At 39.7% G+C, this 16,421-nt stretch overlaps 1 protein-coding gene across 1 annotated transcript; it reads right to left on the bottom strand.

Annotated features, from left to right (window-relative positions):
• Window positions 1-37: 37 nt before the first annotated feature.
• On the bottom strand, window positions 38-16,421 carry LTV1 (LTV1 ribosome biogenesis factor). Its single transcript, XM_004011391.6, has 11 exons — window positions 16,256-16,421; window positions 15,149-15,280; window positions 14,111-14,284; window positions 8,332-8,419; window positions 5,520-5,661; window positions 4,923-5,175; window positions 2,781-2,908; window positions 1,755-1,894; window positions 962-1,014; window positions 572-772; window positions 38-441 (listed from the first exon to the last, which is right to left on the bottom strand). The coding sequence occupies exons 1-11, from the start codon at window positions 16,256-16,258 to the stop codon at window positions 331-333; spliced, it is 1,425 nt and encodes a 474-aa protein (XP_004011440.2). The 5' UTR covers window positions 16,259-16,421; the 3' UTR covers window positions 38-330.

The following is a 16,421-nucleotide window of genomic DNA, read 5'->3' as shown; positions in this document are numbered from 1 at the left end:
ACAACTGTACAAATAAATGAAGAATAAATCAATTCCATTTAAGTTACGAAGATATTTTTCCTTTAATTTATCCAAACATTTCATGTCCACTGTTATTTATTTAAGCAAATTTAAGCCCATATTAAATTCTAAAATATTACCATATTTACAAGACAGTTGGCAGAGAAAACCTGGTGATATAAATACAAATACTGTACTGTTTTTTGTTTTTTAAAAAATACCTGCCAATAAAAATGGCAGACTGAACAGTTTTCTCTCTGAAGATCCTCGTTCATTTTTTAATGTTTAAGTCCCTAATGGGGAAAGCACCTTATCTTAAATGTTCCACTATCATAGCTTTAGACCCTCAACATTCTTCTTCAAGTTCAGCAGCTCTTTTTCCTGCCTTCTTTTCTCCAGTTTGAAGGCTAATTTGTTAGCTTTCTTCTCCACTCTCCGTTCCTGTGCAAGAAAATGTTCATGTTACTCAGATCTTCACACTGATGTAGACTAACTTTACAAAAGAAACTCCCCGTGAGCATACCTGCGCCGCCCCAGCTCTTTCTGAATCTCACATCTGAGACTAGTTTACCTTGCGCTCTTCTTTGATAGCTTGCTTTCGTGCTCTTTTGTCCTCCTTGCTTTCACTCTTAGAACGTGGTTGGGTTGACATCTTAGGGAGATCACTGTTATTGATCATCTGCATTCGTTCAACTTGCTTTGCTGTGAGTCCTTTCTTAGGTAAGACATTGAGAGGTATTCCTGTTTTAGAAGATAGTCGGATTTGTTTGGGCTGAAAGAAAGATAAAATGGAAATCGGGCTCTTTTCCACTCCTACTAAAAAACAGCTCACTGATGGCACATTTTGTTGCTTGTCACAATGGTGTTGAAAGCCACAAAGAGGTAAAGCCCTGAGAAAATAATCTGTACACTCCAGTTCCTACACTGCATACTTCAAATAGCTCAGAACACTATGCCTTACCTTTGGTTGATATTTGATAAGCTGTGGATGGTTATATAAATTTGAGTATGTACCTTAAAAAAAAAACACAAACACACAAAAATCATGTATTAACAAGTCCACTTTCAGTTCAGCGAAAACATTACCGAGTTCCTCCTATATTCTTTAGTGTTTTCACAGTTCAAAATAACAATTGTGTCTGCTACATTTTAAAATATTTCGATTTACAACTAAGAAACTCCAGTACTTTGGCCACCTCATGCAAAAAGTTGACTCATTGGAAAAGACTCTGATGCTGGGAGGGACTGGGGGCAGGAGGAGAAGGGGACAACAGAGGATGAGATGGCTGGATGGCATCACTGACTCGATGGACGTGAGTCTGAGTGAACTCCGGGAGTTGGTGATGGACAGGGAGGCCTGGCGTACTGCGATTCATGGGGTCGCAAAGAGTCGGACACGACTGAGCGACTGACTGAACTGAACTGAAATGAATATTCACTGAAAGGACTGATGCTGAAGCTCCAAATCTTTGGCCACCTGATGTGAAGAGCCAATTCACTAGAAAAGATCCTGATGCTGGGAAACACTGAGGACAGGAGTTTGAGCAAACTGCGAGAGAGAGTGAGGATTCAGGGAAACCTGGTGTGCTGCAGTTCCATGGGGTCACAAAAGAGTCAGACACCACTTAGTGACTGAACAAAAACAAACTGAAATATTTTCCCCAAATATGTACTTTTCCAAAAAGTCAATGTATTCAGTACTTTAAAATTATTACCGTACTTTCAGCAGTAAAACAGATACTTAAGATACTTACTACAAATAGATTCACAATCCCACTTTTCTTTGGCTTCTTCAAGAACTACAGTAACGATCTCTTCCTCCTCAGACCCATCTAGCTCATTCACTGGCAGGTCCTGATCCTCGAAGGGTTCAAGAGTATTCAGTTTTACACAACTTTTGGTTGAGTTTTCCAAAATGAAGACAGAGGAGGGGAAAAAAATACCACTTATTATTACATTATATGTTACTGAAACTGCACTAAAGAGCTAAGGAAACAACAGCCTTTTTTCAAATTCACAAACTCATTTGCCCCATCTGTTACTTCCTGTCACAATTAGCTCTATCCAGCCTTGCCTTTCCCCTGTCATTCTGCTGACAGAAAGGAAAAACCTATCTGTATCTTTACACAGTTTTAGCACGTTAAACAAGATGGAAGTTTTCCTATATAACATTATCTTTTTTAAAGCCTTGAAAAGCATTAGCCCATCTGTCTCATCAAAGTATTCAAATAACTCAAAAAATGTAACCCTTGTCCTGCACTGGGATCTACATATGACAGTCATCAGGCAACACAGACCTTTTGAGCAGATGTAAACACCTCATTAGTTTCTCTCAGGGAAATCACCTTGATGTGGGTGATGATTTACCAAACGTTCGGCTAGAAAGTTATGCTAATCAGGTTGAAGAGACAAACTCTGATCTACTTCTCAGAACACCTTTTCATGAAGATGAAGAGTATATATACTGAGAAGTCAGAATGGTTCTTCAGCCGAAGAGACTAGAAGCACCATATCCTCCAAGTGTACGTGACCTTGTACTTTAATCCTGTTATTCCATCATGACTCAGGTCAAAGCTACAGAAAGTGGCTCCCAGTGTTTCCACTTACTGTTATATTCGGCTTCAGGACTCTTAATAGCAAAATACAAGCGAAAGGTTAGGGAAAATGTATTATTTTCAAAATACAGATTCTGACTGAGTAATTTTTGAGATTTTGCTGTGCGATTACAGACTTTATTTGAAAATGAAAACAAGCAAGAAGTCAAAGAAAAGTCACCATACTTCTCTGCCTTCTCTTTATAGTAGTCATTCAAAACTTCCTCTAAGCGATTGCTGTCTACTTGAATGGAACCTTCCAATTCAGCATTATCCAGAGCTCCAATTTCATCATCATCATATTGCTCATAAAACTTGAATGTTAAAGAGAAAACATAACATGAAAAGTGAATGTAAAGACTATAGCATTTAAATGTTAATTTTACATTTTACTCCTGTACAATATTTAAGCACTACCATGAGATCAACTAATCAAGTATTAGGAGAGATTTAGCACCGTAATAATATGATGTGGAAGACATTCTACTCAGCATTCTAAAACTGACATCAAGACTGAAAATAGGCTTTCATTTAACATGAAAATGACCACTGATATAAGAAAAAAACGCCTACACAATGGGAGAAAATATTTGGAAATGTTAAGACCATTAAAAGGTTAATACCCAATATACATAAACAATTCATAAAACTCAACACCAAAAAAATAAAAAAAAAAAAAAAGAGCCCAAATAATCTGATTAAAAACGGGCAGAAGACATAAACAGACATTATTCCAAAGAGGAAATGCAGATGGTCAACAGGCCATAAAAGATGTTCAAAATTGCCAATTAGCAGGGAAATGCAAACCAAAACTACAATGTGGTATCACCTCACACCTGTTTGAATGGCTATCAGAAACAATAAAAATAACAAATACTGGTGAGGATGTGGGGAAAAGGGAATCCTTGTACACTGTTGGTAGGAATGCAAATAGATGTAGCCAATGTAGAAAACACTATGTAAGCTTCTCAAAAAACTAAAACGGAATTACCATATGACCCAGCAATTCCACTTCAGGGTATATATTTCAAAGAAACAAAAACACTAACTTGGAAAGATATGTGTATCCCAATGTTCATAGAAACACTATTTATAATAGCTAAGGCACAGAAGGAACCTAAGCACCCATCAACAGATGAATAAAGATGTGGTATGTGTATACACATGTATAAACACACACACGACTACTACTCAGACATAAAAAAGAATGAAATTTTGCCATCTGCAGCAACATGGATGGACTTGAAGGGTATTATGCTAAGTGAAAGACAAATACTGTATGATATTGCTTATATGCAGAACCTAAGAAAATGCAATTAGTGAATACAAAAAAGACTCAATATGGAGTACAAACTAGTGGTTACCAGTGGAGAGGGAAGGGACGAGGGGCAAAATAGGGGCAAATTAAGATGCATAAAAACTATTAGGTATAAAATAAGGACATACTGTACAATAGCCAGTATTTTACAACTATAAATATTTTATAATAAATATAAATGGAATATAATCTTTAAAACTGTGAACCACTATACTGTATACCTGTTATTTATATAACATTGTACCTCAACTATAGTTTAATTTTTAAAAAGAAAGGCAGTCATTCTGTTCAGCCTGAACAAATCCTAGGCAGAAATCTTTACCTCAGAATATTTCAGATACTTCCATATTCAATGATTATGCAAGCTAATAGATTGTGTAAATAAATGGTGTTAATGCACAAATTTCACTTTGTTTAGATGATATTTACTGTATTATTCAAATGCTGTAAACACTGTCAGGGTTTGTAAAAGAATTAAGGGGTGATGTAACTCCTGAAAAGTGAGGTTATTAATAACAGTTTGCCTATTTCTTGGAGAAAAGAGGGAAATGAATACTCACTGAAAAGACAAAGTTAGAACCTTTATCTTAGGTATTCCTTGAAGGAATTTATTCATCATTTATTTAACAGTCTGAACTTCCGCCATATGCCAGATACCACATTGGTCTTGGGATATAACAGTAAGAAAAACACTCAAAAAAAAAAAAAAAAAAGAAAAGGGAGAAAAATGGAATTTTGTTTATGCCCTGGCCAATGCTTGAAGATAACATACTCTTAGACATTAGGATCAGAGAGGTTCAGAATCAAATTATCAGATTCTACGAGGAATGTCAGGAGGTTTGATCAGTCACTTTCTGACTTACACATTCTTTCCAGAATGAAAACTGGGGCCATTTTATGATCTGTTATTAAAAGACACAGTCTAACACTGAAAGTTCTAGCTTTGGGTTCCAATGCCATAATGTATACTAGGAATTGGTGTTAAAAGGCTCCCCATTTGGAAACCTTACCTTTTCAAACCTCTCATCATGTAGGGTCAGCTGTTCATTCCTCCTCATGACTGAGGACGTCAAGGAATACTCAGTAAAGCGACTTTTTGTTTCCTCTTCCCAGAAGAAGTGATTTTCTACAGCCCCAAGAGGTTTGCCAGGGGCAGACAGATCCTCATCTGATGAGCCTGCACAGTCGTATCTAGTGTCATCACCACCTCCTTCCTCATCACCCACATCTTCCCACTCACTGTCATCTTCGGCCTCAGATTTCCTAAAGTCAGAGCCATAAGTTAACTGTCAAAACAACTTGAAAAACAACAGAACCAAATGACTTTACACAAGTAAAATTTGAGGGGTATTTCAGGCAGGATGCTTGTTTAGGCAAGAACAGCTGTGCTGTTTGACCTGTATGATTTGGTTGGAAAAGTAATGAACTAGCAATCAAGCAACTTGGACTTTAGCCCCATCTATTGATGGCTTGTAGGGACCTCAAGTCCTAAAATGAGAAGACTCAGACCGAACGCTCTCAAAGGTCTCTTCCAGCTATAACTAATGGTTATAGTCCTACGGAAGCAACAGTCAGGGCATTCCTGCTTCAAAACAAGCCACACGTACTGTATCTCCATTCCCTCTTCCTCTTCTGTTGGCTTACTGGCCTGAAGAATGAAATCATCTTCAAGTAAGTTATCCGGATTATCAAAATCAAAATCATCATCAAGAGCTGCAACAATGTCAGGATCAAAATCTAACCGAGGTCCTAGAAGAAAAACAAAAATTGAGCAGTAATTCCCAAGAAAGCATGATTCATTCACTTAACTAATATAATTCGGCAGCTATTACATGCCTGACTCTACATACTAAAAAACAGTGACTAAAATTTTTAAAAGTTCAGGAATAAAAACATAACTGCAAGAAAATTTAAAAAAGAAAAAGTCCCTCTGGTTCAAATAACCCACTGGTAAAACATAGATCTAAAATATTAAGCTTTGTCTATTTAGCAAAATTCAAAGCTTTTACCCGCAGGAAAAAATTGGGCTTTAAGTTCACCTGTTAGAAGACACAAATTATTAGGCTGGTACAAAAGTAGTTGTGGTTTTGGACTGTGAATTTTACATCATTATAACTAGGCTCAAACACATCTTTATTAATCAATGTAGGAACCATTATAATCAACACATTTTTGCTAATGAGAAATAAGCTTATTCCTATAGTGTAAAAATCCATGATTCAGGATTCAGTGAACTCTCAGAAAGCATTTTCTACATCCTATTGGTTGTGGAAGTACTTTCCCTGCAAGTTGTTGAAATGCTTGAAGAAGCGGTAGTCAGTTGGCGAGAGGTCAAGCAAATATGGCATATGAAGTACAACTTTGTAGCCCAATTCATTCAGCTTCTGAAGTGTTGGTTGTGTGATGTGTGATCAAGTGTTGCTGTGGAGAACTAGGCCCATTATGTGACCAATACTGGCTGTAGGCTTTGCATTTTTTGGTGTATCTCATTGATTTGCTGAGCTACTTCTCAGCTGTAATGGTTTTGGTGGGATTCAGAAAGCTGCAGTGGACCAGGCCAGCAGCAGACCACCAAACAGTGATCATGACCTTTTTTGGGGTACAAGTTTGACTTTGGGAATTGCTTTGAAGCTTCTCCATTCAACCACAGAGCTGGTCATCCTCAGCTGTTGTATCAAATCCACTTTTTCACTGTATATCACAATCTGATCAAGAAATGGTTCACTGCTACATACAATAAAAGACATTTCAAAATGATTTTTTTGAGTTTCAGTCAGCTCACAAGGCACCCACTTATCAAGCCTTTTCACCTTTCCAATTTGCTTCAAATGTCGAATGACAGTAGAATGGTTAACACTGAGTTCTTGGCAACTTCTCGTGGAACTGTAAGAGGATCAGCTGTGATGGTTGCTCTCAATTGGTCACTATCAACTTTCTGTCATCGGCCACTATGCTCCCTCATCTTCAAGGCTCTCGTCTCCTTTGCAAAATTTCTTCAACTACTACTGCACTGTAAGTTTCTTAGCAGTTCCTGGGCCTAATGAGTAGCTGATGTTGTGAATTGTCTCCACTGCTTTATGACCATGACCCAGTTTTGAACTTGGGAAAAAAAAAAAAATTTGCTCAAATTTGCTTTTGTCTAACATCATTTCTACAGTCTAAAATAAACATGAAATGAACAGCAAGTAATAAGTCATTAGTAAAAAAACACATAAAGCAGGAAATGCACATTAAAATGATGTATAACATAACTACTTTTGCTAAAGAATGGATTCCCATATCAAAGAGCAAAGTTCAATAATGCAAATCACAATTACTTTTGCACCAACCTAACAAGTATCTGTAGCCTGTGAAAATCCTATCTTTTCAGACTTTTTGTCCTTTTAGACTATGAGATTTTATCAAATCCCAACCTGTTTCTTTGCCTGTGTTCTTCTATATGTAAAAATATTAGTCCTAGAAGCACTTTCTAGTTCAAACCTGTAAACTGACATGGCTTTCAACACCCTTCACAGAGTGGCCATTACTTGACCTCCAGCCTTGTTTCACATTAACCCTTACCCTTCCTTCCAGGCCTACTACAGATAAAAGGTGTGCAGATTCCTATATTTATGCTTTTTCTTGGAGTATCCGCTCTTCCTCACCCCACCTCCATCTACCTACTTAAGTTCTACCTAAGACATCAATCACGACATCTTTGGGGCTTTACAACAATTCATTCATTTGTACTATGATTGTAATTTCCCATTCTTTGTCTATCTCTCCCAGCTGATGATAATTAAGAGGTCAGAGACAATGTTTTTTTCTGATTTAACCCAAACTCGGTCATAGTGCAACTAAAAAATTTGCAGAATGGATTAAATGAATGAATGACACATGACAAGTGTTGGTCAATAATTAAGGCAGTTTAGTAAGAAATATCAAACACCACATCTGTGGACTTCTGTTTGTTCATTTTAGTCCTGGTACTGCAAAAAAGAACCCAAACATTATTAATTTTTGGTGTATCTAGAATAAACGGTAAGATGGACTTCTATAAAATACTTCTCTACACTCCTGGGATAAATTCTGAACGCAAACAGATTAAGTATTTTCATGACTGCACGACATGAATGTAAGGCTGAGTTATCACTGTTTCCTTTGTGAGAGGTTAGGTCAAGGCTAAAATTCCCCTACTAGATCACCAAAAATAATTTTCCCACTTTTCTCTCCAAATAGGAACTTTAAAGATTAAGAATTTGATGGCAAAAAAGAGACGCTGATCACAGTTACCCTTCCTAATTTAATGATTTCTAATCTGAATTCAAACACATCTCAATTGTTCCAACTTTATCAGGTACAGAAAAACTTTGTATCATTACTATATGTTGCTTTTTGTAAAATAAAGCTCTGTCCACTTGAAGTTAAAATTATACATACCTGAAACAGGAGCTGCTTTATTTAACAATCCAACATCTTCCTCAAACTCTGATGCAAACACTGAGGAAGGCAACTTAATTCCACTGGTCTTGAAAAATAAATTATGCAATGGTTAGATTTAGGAATACTTTTGAACTACTAAGAGTTGAAGTGCCCCCCAAATTCATGTCCATCCAGTTCAGAAAGTGACCTGGTTTGGAAACAGGTTCCTCACAGATGTAATTAGTTAAGACGAGATGATACTGGATGATGGTGTGTCCTTATAAGGAGGCCACGTGAAGACAATAAGACACACAAGGGAGAAAGGCGTATGAAGATGGAGGAAGACTGGAGTGCTATACCTACAGGCAACAGAAAACTAAGGATTGCTGGCAACTACCAGAAACTAGGAGACAGGCACAGAAAGATTCCTCCTGTGAGGCCCCGAGAAGTAACAACCTTCCAAAAGCTTGCTTTCAGACTTCTTGTGACAGAATACATCCCCGTTGTTTTAAGCCACCCAGTGGTAATATGTGGTAATTTGTTACGGCAATTCTACTAACATAACCATATTCTGCATTGTCTCACTTATACTCCAGTTACCAATTTTGAACATGCATATCCCCATCATCTCAAAAGCAACTTCCTTGTGATACTTCACAAAACTTAATCTAGTATATCACTTCACTTAATCCTATCGACTCCATGAGTTGTCAGCATGTTTTAGTCAAACACAAGCTATGAAAGGTTAAATGGCATGACTGCCTGAGACTAGTTAAGTGAGGTTTGGGGGATTCAAATCCTGGTCTCACAATGCCACTCTTCAAATTTCAAAACAAAATTAGTCTCCTCCTACCTAAACCAGAGGTAATGTCCTCAACTCTGGTATTGGCACAACTTTTCTCTGAATTGGCTGCTTAAATCCTAGGAAGATCATGTATCATTGTTACCCACTCACTGTTTTGAACTTCTGCATACAGTTACATCACATCTATTTTCTGGGCACCATCTTACTCATGGCTAACCAGGGCACAGATGACAGGTAGATGTTGCTTCATCTACATCTAGTCCAATCTTTTATTCAGTTCAGTCGTTCAGTCGTGTCCGACTCTGAGATGCCATAACTGTAGCATGCCAGGCTTCCCTGTCCATCACCAACTCCCGGAGTTTACTCAAACTCATGTCCATTGCAACAGCGATGCCATCCAACCATCTTATCCTCTGTCGTCCCCTTCTCCTACCTTCAATCGTTCCCAGCATCAGGGTCTTTTCAAATGAGTCAGTTCTTCACATCAGGTGGCCAAAGTATCGGAATTTCAGCTTCAGCATCAGTCCTTCCAATAAACACTGAGGACTGATTTTCTTTAGGATGGACTGGTTGGATCTCCTTGCAGTCCAAGAGACTCTCAAGAATCTTCTCCAACACCACAGTTCAAAAGCATCAATTCTTTGGCACTCAGCTTTCTTTACAGCCCAACTCTCACATCCATACGTGACTACTGGAAAAGCCGTATCTTTGACTAGTCAGATCTTTGCTGGCAAAGCAATGTCTCTGCTTTTGAATATGCTGTCTAGGTTGGTCATATCTTTCCTTCCAAGAAGCAAGTGTCTATTAATTTCATGGCTGCAGTCACCATCTGCAGTGATTTTGGAGCCCCCCCAAAATAAAGTCTGTCACTATTTCCACTGTTTCCCCATCTATCTGCCATGAAGTGATGGGACCAGATGCCATTAGTTTTCTGAATGCTGAATTTTAAGCCAACTTTTCACTCTTCTCTTCCACTTTCATCAAGCGGTCTTTAGTTTTTTGTTTTCTGCCGTTAAGGGTGATGTCATCTGCATATCTGAGGTTATTGATATTTCTCCCAGCTATCTTGATTCCAGCTTGTACTTCATCCAGCCCAGCGTTTCTCATGATGTACTCTGCATATAAGTTAAATAAGCACGATGACAATATACAGCCTTGATGTACTCCTTTCCCTATCTGGAACCAGTCTGTTGTTCCATGTCCAGTTCCAACTGTTGCTTCTTGACCTGCATACAGATTTCTCAAGAGGAAGGTCAGGTGGTCTGGTATTCCCACCTCTTTAAGAATTTTCCAGTTTGTTGTAATCCACATAGTCAAAGGCTATTACTGCCAGATTAAAACTCCTTGTCTACTCTATGTGTCCAGATTCCTTACTGTTATTCAGTAATGGAACCTCCACATAAAATCAAGTCCAGTTCCTTACACCATGGACTAATTCCAAGTAATTTATGGAGCACACATGTGCTAGACACAATGACCCACAATACTACCTCATGTCCCTTCTTTCTGAATGCAATGATCCTTCTCTCTTCACTAGAATCCACCCTTTTTAGTGGCCAGCTCAGTTTCTTTGTTCTCCATGAAGCTCTTCCTGATTGCTGTTCTGGAACTTTACTGTGTCAACTCTCTCATTCTGTACACCATACAATCTACTTCAACATGGGCTGGCACATATTTTCGGACTGGTCTCTAAGCTTTAGTTTCATATTTTCAACCACACAGTTGACAATGTAAGAATCACTACAATGTGTTCTTGGACCTCAAAACTGTCCCATCCTCAGTCAAGGAGCAGGCAGGAAGCCAAGTTGCACACTCTCACCGGCTCACAGACAGAGCCTGCTGAAAGCCACTGAAGAGCACGAGGGCCTATCTAGTAAGCTCCTAGGGCTTCTAAAGAGTTTTTTCAGGTGTATAAACATGGGCAAAGATATGGCTTTCTGCTGTAGAATCCTATTTCTTAAAACATTTACTGAGATATGGTTCACATATTACACAGTTCAGCCATTTACAGTGCATAATTTAATAATTTTGGTACATATTACAATAACTTTTTAAAAACTGTTGTAAAATATGTACTTTTAAAACACTTTGTGATTATCTATCCTTGGACTCCGGGGTTAAAAAGAGGAAGATCAGCTTGTGCTCAATGAATTACCTTTGGAGAAAAGAATCACATATATAGAGTTTAGACAGTAATTACATTTTGGATAAAGGCCTGTCACTTTTTTAGTGGTTGCAACGATTCTGAATTGCTCTCTGCTGTGACAGCACCTGCTTTGCTTCATGAAAAATTCAGGGACTGATCACACATTACTAATTTCTTCACTGCCTTTCTGTACTGCTTTACTTTCTGTTTTTAGGGCATATTCAGTACTCCTAGTTTACTCACTTTGGTGGTTTGTTACATGTTACAGCTGAAGAAACACATGGGACCCATCCATATTTTTGCATCATGCTACTGAAAACCAATGGCACTTGTTTTTCCAACATAATCCACATATCCTTATAAATATCACTGAAGTGCCCTTCAATAGTCTTAGTCTGTTAGAAGAGTTAACTAGATAGTGGTTAATTTTATCCAAAATGAATTAAACAATCTTTTACTGGCCAATACAATTTAGCCAGAAGAATGTTAGGACTTCACAAGAATACACAGAAGAACTGTACAAAAAAGATCTTCAAGACCCAGATAATCATGATGGTGTGATCACTCACCTAGAGCCAGACATCCTGGAATGTGAAGTCAAGTGGGCCTTAGAAAGCATCACTACAAACAAAGCTAGTGGAGGTGATGGAATTCCAGTTGAGCATTTCAAATCCTGAAAGATGATGCTGTGAATGTGCTGCACTCACTATGCCAGCACATTTGGAAAACTCAGCAGTGGCCACAGGACTGGAAAAGGTCACTTTTCATTCCAATCCCAAAGAAAGGCAATGCCAAAGAATGCTCAAACTACCGCACAATTGAACTCATCTCACATGCTAGTAAAGTAATGCTCAAAATTCTCCAAGCCAGACTTCAGCAGTACGTGAACCGTGAACTTCCAGATGTTCAAGCTGGTTTTAGAAAAGGCAGAGAAACCGGAGAGGAAATTGCCAACATCTGCTGGATCATGGAAAAAGCAACAGAGTTCCAGAAAAACATCTATTTCTGCTTTATTGACTATGCCAAAGCCTTTGACTGTGTGGATCACAATAAACTGTGGAAAATTCTCAAAGAGATGGGAATACCAGACCACCTGATCTGCCTCTTCAGAAACCTATATGTAGGTCAGGAAGCAAGAGTTAGAACTGGACATGGAAGAACAGACTGGTTCCAAACAGGAAAAGAAGCACGTCAAGGCTGTATATTGTCACCCTGCTTATTTAACTTATATGCAAAGTATATCATGAAAGACACTGGGCTGGAAGAAGCACAAGCTAGAATCAAGATTGCCAGGAGAAATATCAATAACCTCAGATATGCAGATGACACCACCCTTATGGCAGAAAGTGAAGAGGAACTAAAAAGCCTCTTGATGAAAGTGAAAGAGCGCGAAAAAGTTGGCTTAAAGCTCAACATTCAGAAAACAAAAGATCATGGCATCTGGTCCCATCACTTCATGGGAAATAGATGGGGAAACAGTGTTAGACTTTATTTTGGGGGGCTCCAAAATCACTGCAGATGGTGATTGCAGCCATGAAATTAAAAGACGCTTACTCCTTGGAAGAAAAGTTATGACGAACCTAGATAGCACATTGAAAAGCAGAGACATTACTTTGCCAACAAAGGTCTGTCTAGTCAAGCCTATGGTTTTCCCAGTGGTCATGTATGGATGTGAGAGTTGGACTGTGAAGAAAGCGGAGCGCCGAAGAATTGATGCTTTTGAACTGTGGTGTTGGAGAAGACTCTTGAGAGTCCCTTGGACTGCAAGGAGATCCAACCAGTCCATCCTAAAGGAGATCAGTCCTGGGTGTTCACTGAAGGATTGATGCTGAAGCTGAAACTTCAATACTTTGGCCACCTCATGCGAAGAGGTGACTCTCTGGAAAAGACCCTGATGCTGGGAGGGATTGGGGGCAGGAGGAGAAGGGGACAACAGAGGATGAGATATCTGGATGGCATCACCGACTCAATGGACATGAGTTTGGGTAAACTCCAGGAGTTGGTAATGGACAGGGGGGCCTGGCGTGCTGCGATTCATGGGGTTGCAAAGAGTTGGACATGACTGAGCGACTGAACTAAACTGAAAACGTTTATTACTTAGGATAAAGAAACTGAGCCACTTTCCCTCCTTTAATGGGTCATTGGAAGGAAATGAGTCAATAAGATACATATCCTACTCCGGATATAACAGGCTTGGGGAAGGTGTAGAGAAATAGGTTCTGGTAAAGATGTGGTAATGGGGTATGTGGCCTCCCAAGAGAGCTACAACCTAGTGAGTGAATGATCAGGTGAACAGTTATTATTAATAACTCTTTGGTATAACATGCTGACGCCTAACCGTTTTGACTTTTCTTAAGCAACAAGTAGGGACTGGAGGAGCTTATGATCACATCTTCCCCAAGGAAAAAGTCTAGACCATGGCAGGACTCGCGATGAGAAGTAGGGGAAATTGACGCTCTCTGTATCTCTCCTTTCTGTCTGTAAGCCCAATATATTCCTCTTTTTTTTTTTTTTAAGTGCCAAAAGTGATATAAAAGTTTCACAGGAAAATTTACTGTACACTCATACTAAACTAAAAAGAAGGACTTCCCTGGTAGTACAGTGGGTAAGAATCTGCCTGCCAATGCAGAGGACATGGGTTTGAGTCCAGGTCTGGAAGATCCCACCTGCCACGGGATCAGCTACGCCCATGCTTAGAGCCCATGAGCACCAACTATTGAGCGCAGATTCAGTTCTCTAGCTGACACCAATTCTTGCCTCAAACAGTTACCTTGATTTAAAAGTGATGGTTTACTCACTCACGGCCCTTCACACACACTCACACTCAAATTGCTAAAAAGTCTTACTGAAGTTACTAAAGGCTCTTCTCTCCTATCTCCCCTGTAAGGTGCACCGAAGGTACTTGTGGGAATGAGCTCCGAGGGGCCAGATGGTTCCTTCAGGTGCTGCAGGTAGTCATAGTCATCGTCAAAGAACACTCCATACTTCCTCTGCTCTGCTCGCCTTTCTTCATCTTTTATCTAGGGTAATAAACAAAACGGACATAGTAACTGTTCCAAGGATAAAACCCAGGAAACTTCCAATGAGCACAACTTTCAGAACAGGGGGCAGATGACCCATGAACACTCTAGCTGATAGGAATGAGACAAAGACTTCTTGACAAACTCAGGAAACACAGGATGCCACATAAAATTAAAATGGAATGAAAATAGTTCCTCCTTCCATTAGACACTTCTGTACAACAATTCAAGCCAAGAAACACACACACACTATTTTACCAGGTTATGTGGAGAATTAAAAGACTAGGGCGCACTGAAAGGTAAGTACAATTTCCTGAATTTATATGCAAAGAAACTTCTCAAGGCATAACACCAATTGGCTTTACAACAAAGCTGAATATGCCTGGGTTCCCCAATACTTCCTTCCACATTACCCACACTTAACAAGTATACTCTGACTGATAATTACCAAATCGACCTCTTAAAAGCTCCCTTGCATTTTCTAAAGCTAACTCATGAGTTTTATATTTCATGAGATGACCAGGAGGCAAAAATACAGTTTGTGGTTATGAAATGCCAATATCTCATGGAAAGCAAAGACTGAGCATATGGTTGTGCCCTAAATAACACCATAAAGCATTGTTGCTGATGGATTAGTAAATATCTTCCATTACTCTACAAGAGTGCTCACTTAAACATCTCCAATAAAAATATTCTCTCAACAAAATAAACATGCATGATGTAAAAATGAACATATTTACTGAGAATTAAATCACATATTTTGTTTCCCAGAAGATCAGTTATCTGAGAACAGCAGCTGACTAATATAATTAAAAACAATCAACAATCCACCTACAAACTTACTGGCTATAGAAGAGGACCTACCTTCTGTGTAGGCAACAGAACCCTCTGGGGTGCAGTCTCATCTGCTGCTAAAGGATCTCTTTGGCTCCTGTGGACCAGGTGAAAAGACACAGCTTTCTTCTTCTCTATAAAGGGTTTTTTCTTCCTATGAGGCTTCAAAGAAACAGAATCACAGTAATAAATCAGAACAACAACAAAAAACAGTGATTATACCCCCCACAGGCATCTTCAATAAGTTATGGGAAGGATCAACAGACTGTCAAAACTTGCACTTTCAGGGCAGGAAACATCAACTATGTTAAAAAAAAAAAAAAGAAAAAACTACCTTCCTTCAATAAACCTTTTTGGGGGAGGTACTCCGTGCCAAACCTAGTTACCAGTGCTGGGAATATGGCGATGGGAAAGTTAAAGTTCCTGTTCTCCACAGGCAAATCACCAAGAACCGGGTTTCAGGTGAAGGCAAGCAAAACGAGACACAGGAATGGGTAACGACTCATCAGTTACTTTAAAGTAGGGGCTCAGAGGAGGTCCCTGAGAGTCTGAACCAGAATGGGAGTCCACTACAGGAAAATCTGAGGAAGAGTTACAAGCAGGAGAAACACTTCCTGTACCAACTATTAAAACCATGACACAACAGCCGAAGTTGAAATACAGGATTCACCATCGTTCTACCTTCTCGTTTCACTGCTCAACCTCGAGTTTATAGACTGAAAGATCCTTCCAGCTGAGTAGGCCCAATCTTGGGAGCTCGTCTTCCCCAGAGTAGACAGACGAGCGGACACCTGCCACTGCAACGTCTGGAGACACGAGCAAGCCCCTCTCCGCCTGACGTCACGAAGCATGGGTGTCGCATCTGTGTGCTCTGTTATAGGTTCTTAGGCCTCTAGGAGGGTAAAGCGTAGGCCATCCTCTTCTGTCTACTCCACAGGCACGCTAGGCCGTAGAAGCCCCGCTCTAAACTGCAAACTATGCCCGCGGTGGTGAGGGTGACCCAAACCGGGACCATGGGCCCAAAGCCGCCTGCCTTTACCTTCGGACGTGTCATCCCAGTTCCAGGATGCAGAAGCCATTGGCTTAGGGGACCCAGCCTGGCCTCTGCCAAACCAGGGCGCCCCAACTCCTACTTACCATGCTTGCAGCCGCGCGGCGCTCACGCCAAACAGGGACGACAGCACTCTCCTAGTCGGACGGACGGTGACACGGTACCTCCCGAACGCCTCTGAGAATCAGCTCACCGCCCAGTCTTTAACTCCACTCCACACGTGCGGCTCCAGGAACCGGCTGGAAATCACTC

The sequence above is a fragment of the Ovis aries genome, chromosome 8 (assembly GCF_016772045.2).
Source record: "Ovis aries strain OAR_USU_Benz2616 breed Rambouillet chromosome 8, ARS-UI_Ramb_v3.0, whole genome shotgun sequence".
NCBI lineage: Eukaryota > Metazoa > Chordata > Mammalia > Artiodactyla > Bovidae > Ovis > Ovis aries.
Note: the sequence above shows the minus strand (reverse complement) of the source record. Positions and strands in the feature narration are given on the sequence as shown.